At 52.6% G+C, this 18,456-nt stretch overlaps 1 protein-coding gene across 3 annotated transcripts in view; it reads left to right on the forward strand.

Annotated features, from left to right (window-relative positions):
• Positions 1-18,456, forward strand: part of MARK4 (microtubule affinity regulating kinase 4) — a 115,509-nt gene that overhangs the window by 36,766 nt on the left and 60,287 nt on the right. For all 3 annotated transcript variants that reach the window (XM_077463195.1, XM_077463196.1, XM_077463197.1), the window contains exons 2-5: positions 5,478-5,526; positions 5,611-5,676; positions 7,026-7,096; positions 13,537-13,593. In XM_077463195.1, the coding sequence (XP_077319321.1) occupies positions 5,499-5,526; positions 5,611-5,676; positions 7,026-7,096; positions 13,537-13,593 (222 nt within the window). In that variant the 5' untranslated portion in view covers positions 5,478-5,498. The remainder of the gene's footprint in view (positions 1-5,477; positions 5,527-5,610; positions 5,677-7,025; positions 7,097-13,536; positions 13,594-18,456) is intronic.

Consider the following 18,456-nt stretch of genomic DNA (forward strand, 5'->3'; position numbering starts at 1 on the left):
ATGGAGGTCAGTGGAGGGATTGGTAGAGAGGGGTGGAGGACACTGAATGAAGGTCAGTGGAGGGATTGGCAGAGAGGGGTGGAGGACACTGAATGGAGGCCAGTGGAGGGATTGGTAGAGAGGGGTGGAGGACACTGAATGGAGGCCAGTGGAGGGATTGGTAGAGAGAGGTGGAGGACACTGAATGGAGGTCAGTGGAGGGATTGGTAGAGAGGGGTGGAGGACACTGAATGGAGATCAGTGGAGGGATTGGCAGAGAGGGGTGGAGGACACTGAATGGAGGTCAGTGGAGGGATTGGTAGAGAGGGGTGGAGGACACTGAATGGAGGTCAGTGGAGGGATTGGTAGAGAGGGGTGGAGGACACTGAATGAAGGTCAGTGGAGGGATTGGTAGAGAGGGGTGGAGGACACTGAATGGAGGCCAGTGGAGGGATTGGTAGAGAGGGGTGGAGGACACTGAATGGAGGTCAGTGGAGGGATTGGTAGAGAGGGGTGGAGGACACTGAATGGAGGTCAGTGGAGGGATTGGTAGAGAGGGGTGGAGGACACTGAATGAAGGTCAGTGGAGGGATTGGCAGAGAGGGGTGGAGGACACTGAATGGAGGCCAGTGGAGGGATTGGTAGAGAGGGGTGGAGGACACTGAATGGAGGTCAGTGGAGGGATTGGTAGAGAGGGGTGGAGGACACTGAATGGGGGCCAGTGAAGGGATTGGCAGAGAGGAATGGAGGGCACTGAATGGGGGCCAGAGGAGGGATTGGCAGAGAGGGGTGGAGGACACTGAATGGAGGTCAGTGGAGGGATTGGTAGAGAGGGGTGGAGGACACTGAATGGAGACCAGTGGAGGGATTGGTAGAGAGGGGTGGAGGACACTGAATGGAGATCAGTGGAGGGATTGGCAGAGAGGGGTGGAGGACACTGAATGGAGACCAGTGGAGGGATTGGTAGAGAGGGGTGGAGGACACTGAATGGAGACCAGTGGAGGGATTGGTAGAGAGGGGTGGAGGACACTGAATGGAGGTCAGTGGAGGGATTGGTAGAGAGGAGTGGAGGACACTGAATGGAGGTCAGTGGAGGGATTGGTAGAGAGGGGTGGAGGACACTGAATGGAGGTCAGTGGAGGGATTGGTAGAGAGGGGTGGAGGACACTGAATGAAGGTCAGTGGAGGGATTGGTAGAGAGGGGTGGAGGACACTGAATGGAGGCCAGTGGAGGGATTGGTAGAGAGGGGTGGAGGACACTGAATGGAGGTCAGTGGAGGGATTGGTAGAGAGGGGTGGAGGACACTGAATGGAGGTCAGTGGAGGGATTGGTAGAGAGGGGTGGAGGACACTGAATGAAGGTCAGTGGAGGGATTGGCAGAGAGGGGTGGAGGACACTGAATGGAGGCCAGTGGAGGGATTGGTAGAGAGGGGTGGAGGACACTGAATGGAGGCCAGTGGAGGGATTGGTAGAGAGAGGTGGAGGACACTGAATGGAGGTCAGTGGAGGGATTGGTAGAGAGGGGTGGAGGACACTGAATGGAGATCAGTGGAGGGATTGGCAGAGAGGGGTGGAGGACACTGAATGGAGGTCAGTGGAGGGATTGGTAGAGAGGGGTGGAGGACACTGAATGGAGGTCAGTGGATGGATTGGTAGAGAGGGGTGGAGGACACTGAATGGAGGTCAGTGGAGGGATTGGTAGAGAGGGGTGGAGGACACTGAATGGAGGTCAGTGGAGGGATTGGTAGAGAGGGGTGGAGGACACTGAATGGAGGTCAGTGGAGGGATTGGTAGAGAGGGGTGGAGGACACTGAATGGAGGTCAGTGGAGGGATTGGTAGAGAGGGGTGGAGGACACTGAATGGAGGTCAGTGGAGGGATTGGCAGAGAGGGGTGGAGGACACTGAATGAAGACCAGTGGAGGGATTGGCAGAGAGGGGTGGAGGACACTGAATGGAGACCAGTGGAGGGATTGGTAGAGAGGGGTGGAGGACACTGAATGGAGACCAGTGGAGGGATTGGTAGAGAGGAGTGGAGGACATTGAATGGAGGTCAGTGGAGGGATTGGTAGAGAGGGGTGGAGGACACTGAATGGAGGTCAGTGGAGGGATTGGTAGAGAGGGGTGGAGGACACTGAATGGAGGTCAGTGGAGGGATTGGTAGAGAGGGGTGGAGGACACTGAATGGAGACCAGTGGAGGGATTGGTAGAGAGGGGTGGAGGACACTGAATGGAGACCAGTGGAGGGATTGGTAGAGAGGGGTGGAGGACACTGAATGGAGGTCAGTGGAGGGATTGGCAGAGAGGAGTGGAGGACACTGAATGGAGGTCAGTGGAGGGATTGGTAGAGAGGGGTGGAGGACACTGAATGGAGGTCAGTGGAGGGATTGGTAGAGAGGGGTGGAGGACACTGAATGGAGGTCAGTGGAGGGATTGGTAGAGAGGGGTGGAGGACACTGAATGGAGGTCAGTGGAGGGATTGGTAGAGAGGGGTGGAGGACACTGAATGGAGACCAGTGGAGGGATTGGTAGAGAGGGGTGGAGGACACTGAATGGAGGTCAGTGGGGGGATTGGCAGAGAGGGGTGGAGGACAGTGAATGGAGGTCAGTGGAGGGATTGGTAGAGAGGGGTGGAGGACACTGAATGGAGGTCAGTGGAGGGATTGGTAGAGAGGGGTGGAGGACACTGAATGGAGACCAGTGGAGGGATTGGTAGAGAGGGGTGGAGGACACTGAATGGAGACCAGTGGAGGGATTGGTAGAGAGGGGTGGAGGACACTGAATGGAGGTCAGTGGAGGGATTGGCAGAGAGGGGTGGAGGACACTGAATGGAGGTCAGTGGAGGGATTGGCAGAGAGGGGTGGAGGACACTGAATGGAGGCCAGTGGAGGGATTGGTAGAGAGGGGTGGAGGACACTGAATGGAGACCAGTGGAGGGATTGGCACAGATGTGTGGAGGACACTGAATGGAGATCAGTGGAGGGATTGGTAGAGAGGGGTGGAGGACACTGAATGGAGGTCAGTGGAGGGATTGGTAGAGAGGGGTGGAGGACACTGAATGGAGGTCAGTGGAGGGATTGGCAGAGAGGGGTGGAGGACACTGAATGGAGGCCAGTGGAGGGATTGGTAGAGAGGGGTGGAGGACACTGAATGGAGGTCAGTGGAGGGATTGGCAGAGAGGGGTGGAGGACACTGAATGGAGGTCAGTGGAGGGATTGGCAGAGAGGGGTGGAGGACACTGAATGGAGGCCAGTGGAGGGATTGGTAGAGAGGGGTGGAGGACACTGAATGGAGACCAGTGGAGGGATTGGCACAGATGTGTGGAGGACACTGAATGGAGATCAGTGGAGGGATTGGTAGAGAGGGGTGGAGGACACTGAATGGAGGTCAGTGGAGGGATTGGTAGAGAGGGGTGGAGGACACTGAATGGAGACCAGTGGAGGGATTGGTAGAGAGGGGTGGAGGACACTGAATGGAGGTCAGTGGAGGGATTGGTAGAGAGGGGTGGAGGACACTGAATGGAGGTCAGTGGAGGGATTGGTAGAGAGGGGTGGAGGACACTGAATGGAGATCAGTGGAGGGATTGGTAGAGAGGGGTGGAGGACACTGAATGGAGGTCAGTGGAGGGATTGGTAGAGAGGGGTGGAGGACACTGAATGAAGGTCAGTGGAGGGATTGGCAGAGAGGGGTGGAGGACACTGAATGGAGGCCAGTGGAGGGATTGGTAGAGAGGGGTGGAGGACACTGAATGGAGGTCAGTGGAGGGATTGGTAGAGAGGGGTGGAGGACACTGAATGGGGGCCAGTGAAGGGATTGGCAGAGAGGGGTGGAGGACACTGAATGGAGGTCAGTGGAGGGATTGGCAGAGAGGGGTGGAGGACACTGAATGGAGGTCAGTGGAGGGATTGGCAGAGAGGGGTGGAGGACACTGAATGGAGGTCAGTGGAGGGATTGGTAGAGAGGAGTGGAGGACACTGAATGGAGGTCAGTGGAGGGATTGGTAGAGAGGGGTGGAGGACACTGAATGGAGGCCAGTGGAGGGATTGGTAGAGAGGGGTGGAGGACACTGAATGGAGACCAGTGGAGGGATTGGCACAGATGTGTGGAGGACACTGAATGGAGATCAGTGAGGGATTGGTAGAGAGGGGTGGAGGACACTGAATGGAGGTCAGTGGAGGGATTGGTAGAGAGGGGTGGAGGACACTGAATGGAGGTCAGTGGAGGGATTGGCAGAGAGGGGTGGAGGACACTGAATGGAGGCCAGTGGAGGGATTGGTAGAGAGGGGTGGAGGACACTGAATGGAGGTCAGTGGAGGGATTGGCAAGAGAGGGGTGGAGGGACACTGAATGGAGGTCAGTGGGAGGATTGGGCAGAGAGGGGTGGAGGACACTGAATGGAGGCCAGTGGAGGGATTGGTAGAGAGGGGTGGAGGACACTGAATGGAGACCAGTGGAGGGATTGGCACAGATGTGTGGAGGACACTGAATGGAGATCAGTGGAGGGATTGGTAGAGAGGGGTGGAGGACACTGAATGGAGGTCAGTGGAGGGATTGGTAGAGAGGGGTGGAGGACACTGAATGGAGACCAGTGGAGGGATTGGTAGAGAGGGGTGGAGGACACTGAATGGAGGTCAGTGGAGGGATTGGTAGAGAGGGGTGGAGGACACTGAATGGAGGTCAGTGGAGGGATTGGTAGAGAGGGGTGGAGGACACTGAATGGAGATCAGTGGAGGGATTGGTAGAGAGGGTGGAGGACACTGAATGAAGGTCAGTGGAGGGATTGGTAGAGAGGGGTGGAGGACACTGAATGGAGGTCAGTGGAGGGATTGGTAGAGAGGGGTGGAGGACACTGAATGAAGGTCAGTGGAGGGATTGGCAGAGAGGGGTGGAGGACACTGAATGGAGGCCAGTGGAGGGATTGGTAGAGAGGGGTGGAGGACACTGAATGGAGGTCAGTGGAGGGATTGGTAGAGAGGGGTGGAGGACACTGAATGGGGGCCAGTGAAGGGATTGGCAGAGAGGAATGGAGGGCACTGAATGGGGGCCAGAGGAGGGATTGGCAGAGAGGGGTGGAGGACACTGAATGGAGGTCAGTGGAGGGATTGGTAGAGAGGAATGGAGGGCACTGAATGGAGCTCAGTGGAGGGATTGGTAGAGAGGGGTGGAGGACACTGAATGGAGACCAGTGGAGGGATTGGTAGAGAGGGGTGGAGGACACTGAATGGAGGTCAGTGGAGGGATTGGCACAGATGTGTGGAGGACACTGAATGGGGACCAGTGGAGGGATTGGCAGAGAGGAGGTTCTTCCATATGATATGTAGAATGGTGGGAATTGTGGGTCTTGTGGTGGGATATATGGATTCCGGATACTCTACATCTGCTAGTATTGCAGTGTGTTGGGTGGAATCTGGTGGTGGGGGATGGGGGGGGGTCTCTTTTTTTTGGGGGGGGGGGGGTCTAATATTTGCAGAAAATAATGTAACGTTTCTCTCTTCACAGCTGTTTCGTGAAGTTCGGATAATGAAGGGACTCAACCACCCGAATATTGGTAAGAAATGTATATGAAGCTGTGTGTGCTCCTCTCCACACCCAACATCTCCTTCACCCGGGAATGTCTCTTTATGTCTTCTAGTCAAACTATTCGAGGTTATAGAGACCGAGAAAACACTCTACCTAATCATGGAGTACGCCAGTGGAGGTATGGAGGCCCCCCGATCCTCATCTCCTCCTCTCTCTCTCCTGTCTCCTCTTCTCTATCTCTCCCGCTCCCTCCTATTCTATTTCTCTCCCTTTCCCTTTGTCTTCTCTCTCTCTCTGCGCTCTCTTCGCCCTACTCCTCTCTCATCTCCTCTCTCTGCACACTGTCTCCGTTCCTCTCCTCTCCCTTTTCATTCTTCTCTCTCTTCTCCCTCTTCCTCTGTCTCCATCTCCTCTCCTGTTCCTCTTCCTCTCCTCTCCTCTCTCATCAACTGTCCTCTCTCTCTCTCACTCTCCCTTATGTTTTTCTGTCTTGTCTTTCCCCTGTCCTCTATCTCTCCTTTTCCTCTCAGCTCCCCTCTCCTACCCTTCTCTTCCTTCCCTCTCTCTCTCTCTCTCTCTCTCTCTCTCCTCTTCTATTTTCCTCTTCTCACTCTCTACTTCTCTCTCCTCTCCTTCTTTCTCTCTGCCCCTCTCCTCCCTTCCTTTTACTCTTCTCTCCCTCTCTCCTCTTCCTCTTCTTTCCTCTCCCCCCTCTCCTCTTCCTCTTCTTTCCTCTCCCCCTCTCCTCTTTCTTTCTCTCAGTCTCTTTGCTTCTCTTCTCTTCTCTTCTCCTCTTTCTTTCTCTCTGTCCCTTTGCCCGTCTTCTTCTCTTCTTTTCTCCTCTCCCCTCTCCCCCCTTCCTCTTCCTTTTGCTCTTCTCTCCCGCTCTCCTCTTCCTCTTATATCCTCTCACCCCCCTCCTCTTTCTTTCTCTGTCTCTTTGCCCCTCTCCCCCCTCTCTCTTCTTCTTCTCCCCACCTCCCCTCTCCCCTCTCCTCCCTTCCTCTTCCTTTTCCTCTTTTCTCCCTCTCTCCTCTTCCTCTTATTTCCTCTTCACCCCTCCTCTTTCTTTCTCTCTGTCTCTTTGCCCCTCTTCTTCTCTTCTCTTCTCTCCTCCCCTCTCCCCCCTTCCTCTTCCTTTTACTCGTCTCTCCCTCTCTCCTCTTCCTCTTATTTCCTCTCCTCCCTTCTATCTTTCTCTCTGTCTCTTTGCCCCTCTTCTCTCCTCTCACCACCCCTCTCCTCTCCTCTCCCATATCTTCTTCCTTTTCCTCTCCTCTCCCTCACTCTTTTTCTTTGTCTCGATCTCCATTTTTCTCTATCTCTCCATCTCTCTCTCCTCTCTATTTCTCTCTCTCCACCCCCCTCTCCTCTTCCTTTTCCTCTCCTTCCTCCTCTCTTCTATCTCTTCTCCCTTCTCTCCTCTGCTTTTCTCTCTCCTCTCTCTCTCCCTCTTCCTCTCCTCTCTGAATCTCTTTCTCTTTTTCCTAGTCAGTATGTAACGTGTCCTCTAATGCTCTCTCCTAGGCGAGGTGTTTGATTACCTCGTGTCTCACGGTCGTATGAAAGAGAAAGAGGCTCGTGCCAAATTCAGGCAGGTGAGCAAATGTCTCCCCAAACCCGTCTCCAATTCTGCCCCGGGGTGTATTCACAATGCATGTTCCTGGGCGCCGCTCCTCTGTGCGCCCTCCCGCCTCTCCTCTTCTGTATATCTGTGTCCCTGTATAACAGATGTGACTCTGCCCCCCGCAGGTGATCCCCCCCGGGAGTAGGACCTCTGACCTATCTCTGATCCTCACCTGTCCCCGATCATATCCCCACCTGTCCCCGATCATATCCCCACCTGTCCCCGATCACATCCTCACCTGTCCCCGATCACATCCTCACCTGTCCCGATCACATCCTCACATGTCCCCGATCACATCCTCACCTGTCCCCGATCACATCCCCACCTGTCCCCGATCACATCCTCACCTGTCCCCGATCACATCCTCACCTGTCCCCGATCACATCCTCACCTGTCCCCGATCACATCCTCACCTGTCCCCGATCACATCCTCACCTGTCCCCGATCACATCCTCACCTGTCCCCGATCACATCCTCACCTGTCCCGATCACATCCTCACATGTCCCCGATCACATCTCTCACCTGTCCCCGATCACATCCTCACCTGTCCCCGATCACATCCCCACCTGTCCCCGATCACATCCTCACCTGTCCCCGATCACATCCTCACCTGTCCCGATCACATCCTCACATGTCCCCGATCACATCCTCACCTGTCCCCGATCACATCCCCACCTGTCCCCGATCACATCCTCACCTGTCCCCGATCACATCCTCACCTGTCCCCGATCACATCCTCACCTGTCCCCGATCACATCCTCACCTGTCCCCGATCACATCCTCACCTGTCCCCGATCACATCCTCACCTGTCCCCGATCACATCCTCACCTGTCCCGATCACATCCTCACATGTCCCCGATCACATCTCTCACCTGTCCCCGATCACATCCTCACCTGTCCCCGATCACATCCCCACCTGTCCCGATCACATCCTCACATGTCCCCGATCACATCTCTCACCTGTCCCCGATCACATCCTCACCTGTCCCCGATCACATCCCCACCTGTCCCCGATCACATCCTCACCTGTCCCCGATCATATCCCTCACCTGTCCCGATCACATCCCTCACCTGTCCCCGATCACATCCTCACCTGTCCCGATCACATCCTCACCTGTCCCCGATCACATCCTCACCTGTCCCCGATCACATCCCCACCTGTCCCCGATCACATCCTCACCTGTCCCCGATCACATCCTCACCTGTCCCCGATCACATCCTCACCTGTCCCCGATCACATCCTCACCTGTCCCCGATCACATCCTCACCTGTCCCCGATCACATCCTCACCTGTCCCGATCACATCCTCACATGTCCCCGATCACATCTCTCACCTGTCCCCGATCACATCCTCACCTGTCCCCGATCACATCCCCACCTGTCCCGATCACATCCTCACATGTCCCCGATCACATCTCTCACCTGTCCCCGATCACATCCTCACCTGTCCCCGATCACATCCCCACCTGTCCCCGATCACATCCTCACCTGTCCCCGATCATATCCCTCACCTGTCCCCGATCACATCCCTCACCTGTCCCCGATCACATCCTCACCTGTCCCGATCACATCCTCACCTGTCCCCGATCACATCCTCACCTGTCCCCGATCACATCCCCACCTGTCCCCGATCACATCCTCACCTGTCCCCGATCACATCCTCACCTGTCCCCGATCACATCCTCACCTGTCCCCGATCACATCCCCACCTGTCCCGATCATATCCCCACCTGTCCCCGATCACATCCCCACCTGTCCCCGATCATATCTCTCACCTGTCCCCGATCATATCCCTCACCTGTCCCCGATCATATCCCCACCTGTCCCCGATCACATCCTCACCTGTCCCCGATCATATCTCTCACCTGTCCCCGATCATATCCTCACCTGTCCCCGATCACATCCTCACCTGTCCCCGATCACATCCCCACCTGTCCCCGATCACATCCCCACCTGTCCCCGATCACATCCCCACCTGTCCCCGATCACATCCTCACCTGTCCCCGATCACATCCTCACCTGTCCCCGATCACATCCCACCTGTCCCCGATCACATCCTCACCTGTCCCCGATCACATCCTCACCTGTCCCCGATCACATCCTCACCTGTCCCCGATCATATCCCTCACCTGTCCCCGATCACATCCTCACCTGTCCCCGATCACATCCTCACCTGTCCCCGATCATATCCCTCACCTGTCCCCCGATCACATCCTCACCTGTCCCCGATCACTCCTCACCTGTCCCCGATCATATCTCTCACCTGTCCCCGATCACATCCTCACCTGTCCCCGATCACATCCTCACCTGTCCCCGATCACATCCTCACCTGTCCCCGATCACATCCTCACCTGTCCCCGATCACATCCTCACCTGTCCCCGATCATATCCCTCACCTGTCCCCGATCACATCCTCACCTGTCCCCGATCACATCCTCACCTGTCCCCGATCACATCCTCACCTGTCCCCGATCACATCCCCACCTGTCCCCGATCACATCCTCACCTGTCCCCGATCACATCCTCACCTGTCCCCGATCACATCCTCACCTGTCCCCGATCACATCCCCACCTGTCCCCGATCACATCCTCACCTGTCCCCGATCACATCCTCACCTGTCCCCGATCATATCCCTCACCTGTCCCCGATCATCTCCTCACCTGTCCCCGATCACATCCTCACCTGTCCCCGATCATATCCCTCACCTGTCCCCGATCATCTCCTCACCTGTCCCCGATCACATCCTCACCTGTCCCCGATCACATCCTCACCTGTCCCCGATCACATCCTCACCTGTCCCCGTTCACATCCTCACCTGTCCCCGATCACATCCTCACCTGTCCCCGATCACATCCTCACCTGTCCCCGATCACATCCTCACCTGTCCCCGATTATATCTCTCACCTGTCCCCGATCACATCCTCACCTGTCCCCGATCACATCCTCACCTGTCCCCGATCACATCCTCACCTGTCCCCGATCATATCTCTCACCTGTCCCCGATCACATCCTCACCTGTCCCCGATCACATCCTCACCTGTCCCCCGATCATCTCCTCACCTGTCCCCGATCACATCCTCACCTGTCCCCGATCACATCCTCACCTGTCCCCGATCATATCTCTCACCTGTCCCCGATCACATCCTCACCTGTCCCCGATCACATCTCTCACCTGTCCCCGATCACATCCTCACCTGTCCCCGATCACATCCTCACCTGTCCCCGATCACATCCTCACCTGTCCCCGATCACATCCTCACCTGTCCCCGATCACATCCTCACCTGTCCCCGATCACATCCTCACCTGTCCCCGATCACATCCTCACCTGTCCCCGATCACATCCTCACCTGTCCCCGATCATATCCCTCACCTGTCCCCGATCATATCCCTCACCTGTCCCCGATCACATCCTCACCTGTCCCCGATCACATCCTCACCTGTCCCCGATCATATCTCTCACCTGTCCCCGATCACATCCTCACCTGTCCCCGATCACATCCTCACCTGTCCCCGATCACATCCTCACCTGTCCCCGATCACATCCTCACCTGTCCCCGATCACATCCTCACCTGTCCCCGATCATATCCCTCACCTGTCCCCGATCATATCCCTCACCTGTCCCCGATCATATCCCTCACCTGTCCCCGATCACATCCTCACCTGTCCCCGATCACATCCTCACCTGTCCCCGATCACATCCTCACCTGTCCCCGATCATATCCCTCACCTGTCCCCGATCACATCCTCACCTGTCCCCGATCACATCCTCACCTGTCCCCGATCACATCCTCACCTGTCCCCGATCACATCCTCACCTGTCCCCGATCATATCCCTCACCTGTCCCCGATCATATCCCTCACCTGTCCCCGATCATATCCTCACCTGTCCCCGATCACATCCTCACCTGTCCCGATCACATCCTCACCTGTCCCCGATCACATCCTCACCTGTCCCCGATCACATCCTCACCTGTCCCCGATCACATCCTCACCTGTCCCCGATCACATCCCCACCTGTCCCCGATCATATCCCTCACCTGTCCCCGATCATATCCTCACCTGTCCCGATCATATCCTCACCTGTCCCCGATCACATCCTCACCTGTCCCCGATCACATCCTCACCTGTCCCCGATCACATCCTCACCTGTCCCCGATCACATCCTCACCTGTCCCCGATCATATCCTCACCTATTCCCGATCACATCCTCACCTGTCCCCGATCACATCCTCACCTGTCCCCGATCACATCCTCACCTGTCCCCGATCACATCCTCACCTGTCCCCGATCACATCCTCACCTGTCCCCGATCACATCCCCACGTGTCCCCGATCACATCCCCACCTGTCCCCGATCATATCCTCACCTGTCCCCGATCACATCCCTCACCTGTCCCCGATCACATCCCCACCTGTCCCCGATCACATCCTCACCTGTCCCCGATCACATCCTCACCTGTCCCCGATCACATCCTCACCTGTCCCCGATCACATCCTCACCTGTCCCCGATCATATCCTCACCTGTCCCCGATCACATCCTCACCTGTCCCCGATCACATCCCCACCTGTCCCCGATCACATCCTCACCTGTCCCGATCATATCCTCACCTGTCCCCGATCACATCCTCACCTGTCCCCGATCACATCCTCACCTGTCCCCGATCACATCCTCACCTGCCCCCGATCACATCCTCACCTGTCCCCGATTATATCCCTCACCTGTCCCCGATTATATCCCTCACCTGTCCCCGATCATATCCCTCACCTGTCCCCGATCACATCCCCCACCTGTCCCCGATCACATCCTCACCTGTCCCCGATCACATCCTCACCTGTCCCCGATCACATCCCTCACCTGTCCCCGATCACATCCTCACCTGTCCCCGATCACATCCTCACCTGTCCCCGATCACATCCCCACCTGTCCCCGATCACATCCCCACCTGTCCCCGATCATATCCCTCACCTGTCCCCGATCATATCCTCACCTATTCCCGATCACATCCTCACCTGTCCCCGATCACATCCTCACCTGTCCCCGATCACATCCTCACCTGTCCCCGATCATATCCCTCACCTGTCCCCGATCACATCCTCACCTGTCCCCGATCACATCCTCACCTGTCCCCGATCACATCCTCACCTGTCCCCGATCACATCCCCACCTGTCCCCGATCACATCCCCACCTGTCCCCGATCATATCTCTCACCTGTCCCCGATCACATCCTCACCTGCCCCCGATCATATCCCTCACCTGTCCCCGATCATATCCCTCACCTGTCCCCGATCATCTCCTCACCTGTCCCCGATCACATCCTCACCTGTCCCCGATCACATCCTCACCTGTCCCCGATCACATCCTCACCTGTCCCCGATCACATCCTCACCTGTCCCCGATCACATCCTCACCTGCCCCCGATCATATCCCTCACCTGTCCCCGATCATATCCCTCACCTGTCCCCGATCATCTCCTCACCTGTCCCCGATCACATCCTCACCTGTCCCCGATCACATCCTCACCTGTCCCCGATCACATCCCCACCTGTCCCCGATCACATCCCCACCTGTCCCCGATCATATCTCTCACCTGTCCCCGATCACATCCTCACCTGCCCCCGATCATATCCCTCACCTGTCCCCGATCACATCCTCACCTGTCCCCGATCACATCTCTCACCTGTCCCCGAACACATCCTCACCTGTCCCCGATCACATCCTCACCTGTCCCCGATCACATCCTCACCTGTCCCCGATCACATCCTCACCTGTCCCCGATCACATCCTCACCTGTCCCCGATCACATCCTCACCTGTCCCCGATCACATCCTCACCTGTCCCCGATCATATCCCTCACCTGTCCCCGATCACATCCTCACCTGTCCCCGATCACATCCTCACCTGTCCCCGATCACATCCTCACCTGTCCCCGATCACATCCCCACCTGTCCCCGATCACATCCCCACCTGTCCCCGATCATATCTCTCACCTGTCCCCGATCATATCCCTCACCTGTCCCCGATCATATCCCTCACCTGTCCCCGATCACATCCTCACCTGTCCCCGATCACATCCTCACCTGTCCCCGATCATATCCCTCACCTGTCCCCGATCATATCCCTCACCTGTCCCCGATCACATCCTCACCTGTCCCCGATCATATCCCTCACCTGTCCCCGATCACATCCTCACCTGTCCCGATCACATCCTCACCTGTCCCCGATCACATCCTCACCTGTCCCCGATCACATCCCCACCTGTCCCCGATCACATCCCCACCTGTCCCCGATCATATCCCTCACCTGTCCCCGATCATATCCCTCATTTGTTCCATTGTGTATCCTCTGGATGAATTTTTTTGTATTTTGAAATATTAATTTTGTGTTTCCATTTCTTATGCTGACAGATTGTATCTGCCGTTCATTATTGTCACCAGAAGAACATTGTCCATCGAGATCTGAAGGTGAGAATCATGAAAAATGTATTTAGGAAGAGATATCAGAGAATGTAATGTGGAGAGTGAGGAGAAGAGATGTCAGAGAATGTAATGTGGAGAGTGAGGAGAAGAGATATCAGAGAATGTAATGTGGAGAGTGAGGAGAAGAGATGTCAGTGAATGTAATGTGGAGAGTGAGGAGAAGAGATATCAGAGAATGTAATGTGGAGGGTGAGGAGAAGAGATATCAGTGAATGTAATGTGGAGGGTGAGGAGAAGAGATATCAGTGAATGTTATGTGGACGGTGAGGAGAAGAGATATCAGAGAATGTAATGTGGAGAGTGAGGAGAAGAGATGTCAGAGAATGTAATGTGGACGGTGAGGAGAAGAGATATCAGAGAATGTAATGTGGAGAGTGAGGAGAAGAGATATCAGAGAATGTAATGTGGAGAGTGAGGAGAAGAGATATCAGAGTATGTAATGTGGAGAGTGAGGAGAAGAGATATCAGAGAATGTAATGTGGAGAGTGAGGAGAAGAGATATCAGAGAATGTAATGTGGAGAGTGAGGAGAAGAGATATCAGAGAATGTAATGTGGAGAGTGAGGAGAAGAGATATCAGAGAATGTAATGTGGAGGGTGAGGAGAAGAGATATCAGAGAATGTAATGTGGAGAGTGAGGAGAAGAGATATCAGAGAATGTAATGCGGAGAGTGAGGAGAAGAGATGTCAGAGAATGTAATGTGGACGGTGAGGAGAAGAGATGTCAGAGAATGTAATGTGGACGGTGAGGAGAAGAGATGTCAGAGAATGTAATGTGGACGGTGAGGAGAAGAGATGTCAGAGAATGTAATGTGGACGGTGAGGAGAAGAGATATCAGAGAATGTAATGTGGAGAGTGAGGAGAAGAGATATCAGAGAATGTAATGTGGAGAGTGAGGAGAAGAGATATCAGAGAATGTAATGTGGACGGTGAGGAGAAGAGATATCAGAGAATGTAATGTGGAGAGTGAGGAGAAGAGATATCAGTGAATGTAATGTGGACGGTGAGGAGAAGAGATATCAGAGTATGTAATGTGGAGAGTGAGGAGAAGAGATATCAGAGTATGTAATGTGGAGAGTGAGGAGAAGAGATATCAGAGAATGTAATGTGGAGAGTGAGGAGAAGAGATGTCAGAGAATGTAATGTGGACGGTGAGGAGAAGAGATGTCAGAGAATGTAATGTGGACGGTGAGGAGAAGAGATATCAGAGAATGTAATGTGGAGAGTGAGGAGAAGAGATATCAGAGAATGTAATGTGGACGGTGAGGAGAAGAGATATCAGAGAATGTAATGTGGAGAGTGAGGAGAAGAGATATCAGTGAATGTAATGTGGACGGTGAGGAGAAGAGATGTCAGAGAATGTAATGTGGTGAGTGAGGAGAAGAGATATCAGAGAATGTAATGTGGACGGTGAGGAGAAGAGATATCAGAGAATGTAATGTGGAGAGTGAGGAGAAGAGATATCAGTGAATGTAATGTGGACGGTGAGGAGAAGAGATATCAGAGAATGTAATGTGGAGAGTGAGGAGAAGAGATATCAGAGAATGTAATGTGGACGGTGAGGAGAAGAGATATCAGAGAATGTAATGTGGAGAGTGAGGAGAAGAGATATCAGTGAATGTAATGTGGAGGGTGAGGAGAAGAGATATCAGAGAATGTAATGTGGAGAGTGAGGAGAAGAGATATCAGTGAATGTAATGTGGAGGGTGAGGAGAAGAGATATCAGAGAATGTAATGTGGATGGTGAGGAGAAGAGATGTCAGAGAATGTAATGTGGAGAGTGAGGAGAAGAGATATCAGAGAATGTAATGTGGAGGGTGAGGAGAAGAGATATCAGAGAATGTAATGTGGAGAGTGAGGAGAAGAGATATCAGAGAATGTAATGTGGAGGGTGAGGAGAAGAGATATCAGAGAATGTAATGTGGAGAGTGAGGAGAAGAGATGTCAGAGAATGTAATGTGGAGAGTGAGGAGAAGAGATATCAGAGAATGTAATGTGGACGGTGAGGAGAAGAGATATCAGAGAATGTAATGTGGAGAGTGAGGAGAAGAGATGTTAGTGAATGTAATGTGGAGAGTGAGGAGAAGAGATATCAGAGAATGTAATGTGGAGAGTGAGGAGAAGAGATATCAGAGAATGTAATGTGGAGAGTGAGGAGAAGAGATATCAGAGAATGTAATGTGGAGAGTGAGGAGAAGAGATATCAGAGAATGTAATGTGGAGAGTGAGGAGAAGAGATATCAGAGAATGTAATGTGGAGAGTGAGGAGAAGAGATATCAGAGAATGTAATGTGGAGAGTGAGGAGAAGAGATATCAGTGAATGTAATGTGGAGAGTGAGGAGAAGAGATATCAGAGAATGTAATGTGGAGAGTGGGGAGAAGAGATATCAGAGAATGTAATGTGGAGAGTGAGGAGAAGAGATATCAGAGAATGTAATGTGGAGAGTGAGGAGAAGAGATATCAGAGAATGTAATGTGGACGGTGAGGAGAAGAGATATCAGAGTATGTAATGTGGACGGTGAGGAGAAGAGATATCAGAGAATGTAATGTGGAGAGTGAGGAGAAGAGATATCAGAGAATGTAATGTGGAGAGTGAGGAGAAGAGATATCAGAGTATGTAATGTGGACGGTGAGGAGAAGAGATATCAGAGAATGTAATGTGGAGAGTGAGGAGAAGAGATATCAGAGAATGTAATGTGGAGGGTGAGGAGAAGAGATATCAGAGAATGTAATGTGGAGAGTGAGGAGAAGAGATATCAGTGACTGTAATGTGGAGAGTGAGGAGAAGAGATATCAGAGAATGTAATGTGGAGGGTGAGGAGAAGAGATATCAGAGAATGTAATGTGGAGAGTGAGGAGAAGAGATATCAGAGAATGTAATGTGGGCGGTGAGGAGAAGAGATATCAGAGAAAGTAATGTGGAGAGTGAGGAGAAGAGATATCAGAGAATGTAATGTGGAAAGTGGGGAGAAGAGATATCAGAGAATGTAATGTGGAGAGTGAGGAGAAGAGATATCAGAGAATGTAATGTGGACGGTGAGGAGAAGAGATATCAGAGAATGTAATGTGGAGAGTGAGGAGAAGAGATATCAAGGAATGTAATGTGGAGGGTGAGGAGAAGAGATGTCAGAGAATGTAATGTGGAGAGTGAGGAGAAGAGATATCAGAGAATGTAATGTGGAGAGTGAGGAGAAGAGATATCAGAGAATGTAATGTGGATGGTGAGGAGAAGAGATGTCAGAGAATGTAATGTGGAGGGTGAGGAGAAGAGATATCAAGGAATGTAATGTGGAGGGTGAGGAGAAGAGATATCAGAGAATGTAATGTGGAGGGTGAGGAGAAGAGATATCAGAGAATGTAATGTGGAGAGTGAGGAGAAGAGATATCAGAGTATGTAATGTGGAGGGTGAGGAGAAGAGATATCAGAGAATGTAATGTGGACGGTGAGGAGAAGAGATATCAGAGAATGTAATGTGGAGGGTGAGGAGAAGAGATATCAGAGAATGTAATGTGGAGAGTGAGGAGAAGAGATATTAGAGAATGTAATGTGGAGGGTGAGGAGAAGAGATATCAGAGAATGTAATGTGGACGGTGAGGAGAAGAGATATCAGAGAATGTAATGTGGAGAGTGAGGAGAAGAGATATTAGAGAATGTAATGTGGAGGGTGAGGAGAAGAGATATCAGAGAATGTAATGTGGAGAGTGAGGAGAAGAGATATCAGAGAATGTAATGTGGAGGGTGAGGAGAAGAGATATCAGAGAATGTAATGTGGACGGTGAGGAGAAGAGATATCAGAGAATGTAATGTGGAGGGTGAGGAGAAGAGATATCAGAGAATGTAATGTGGAGAGTGAGGAGAAGAGATATTAGAGAATGTAATGTGGAGGGTGAGGAGAAGAGATATCAGAGAATGTAATGTGGACGGTGAGGAGAAGAGATATCAGAGAATGTAATGTGGAGAGTGAGGAGAAGAGATATTAGAGAATGTAATGTGGAGGGTGAGGAGAAGAGATATCAGAGAATGTAATGTGGAGAGTGAGGAGAAGAGATGTCAGTGAATGTAATGTGGAGAGTGAGGAGAAGAGATATCAGAGTATGTAATGTGGACGGTGAGGAGAAGAGATATCAAGGAATGTAATGTGGAGGGTGAGGAGAAGAGATATCAGAGAATGTAATGTGGAGGGTGAGGAGAAGAGATATCAGTGAATGTAATGTGGAGAGTGAGGAGAAGAGATATCAAGGAATGTAATGTGGAGGGTGAGGAGAAGAGATATCAGAGAATGTAATGTGGAGAGTGAGGAGAAGAGATATCAGAGAATGTAATGTGGACGGTGAGGAGAAGAGATATCAGAGAATGTAATGTGGAGAGTGAGGAGAAGAGATGTTAGTGAATGTAATGTGGAGAGTGAGGAGAAGAGATATCAGAGAATGTAATGTGGGGAGTGAGGAGAAGAGATATCAGAGAATGTAATGTGGAGAGTGAGGAGAAGAGATATCAGAGAATGTAATGTGGAGAGTGAGGAGAAGAGATATCAGAGAATGTAATGTGGAGAGTGAGGAGAAGAGATATCAGAGAATGTAATGTGGAGAGTGAGGAGAAGAGATATTAGAGAATGTAATGTGGAGGGTGAGGAGAAGAGATATCAGAGAATGTAATGTGGAGGGTGAGGAGAAGAGATATCAGAGAATGTAATGTGGAGAGTGAGGAGAAGAGATATCAGAGAATGTAATGTGGAGAGTGAGGAGAAGAGATATCAGAGAATGTAATGTGGAGAGTGAGGAGAAGAGATATCAGAGAATGTAATGTGGAGAGTGAGGAGAAGAGATATCAGTGACTGTAATGTGG

Source organism: Lithobates pipiens, unplaced genomic scaffold, assembly GCF_037356315.1.
Source record: "Lithobates pipiens isolate NorthernLeopardFrog02 unplaced genomic scaffold, aLitPip1_a1.2 Scaffold_3, whole genome shotgun sequence".
Lineage (NCBI taxonomy): Eukaryota > Metazoa > Chordata > Amphibia > Anura > Ranidae > Lithobates > Lithobates pipiens.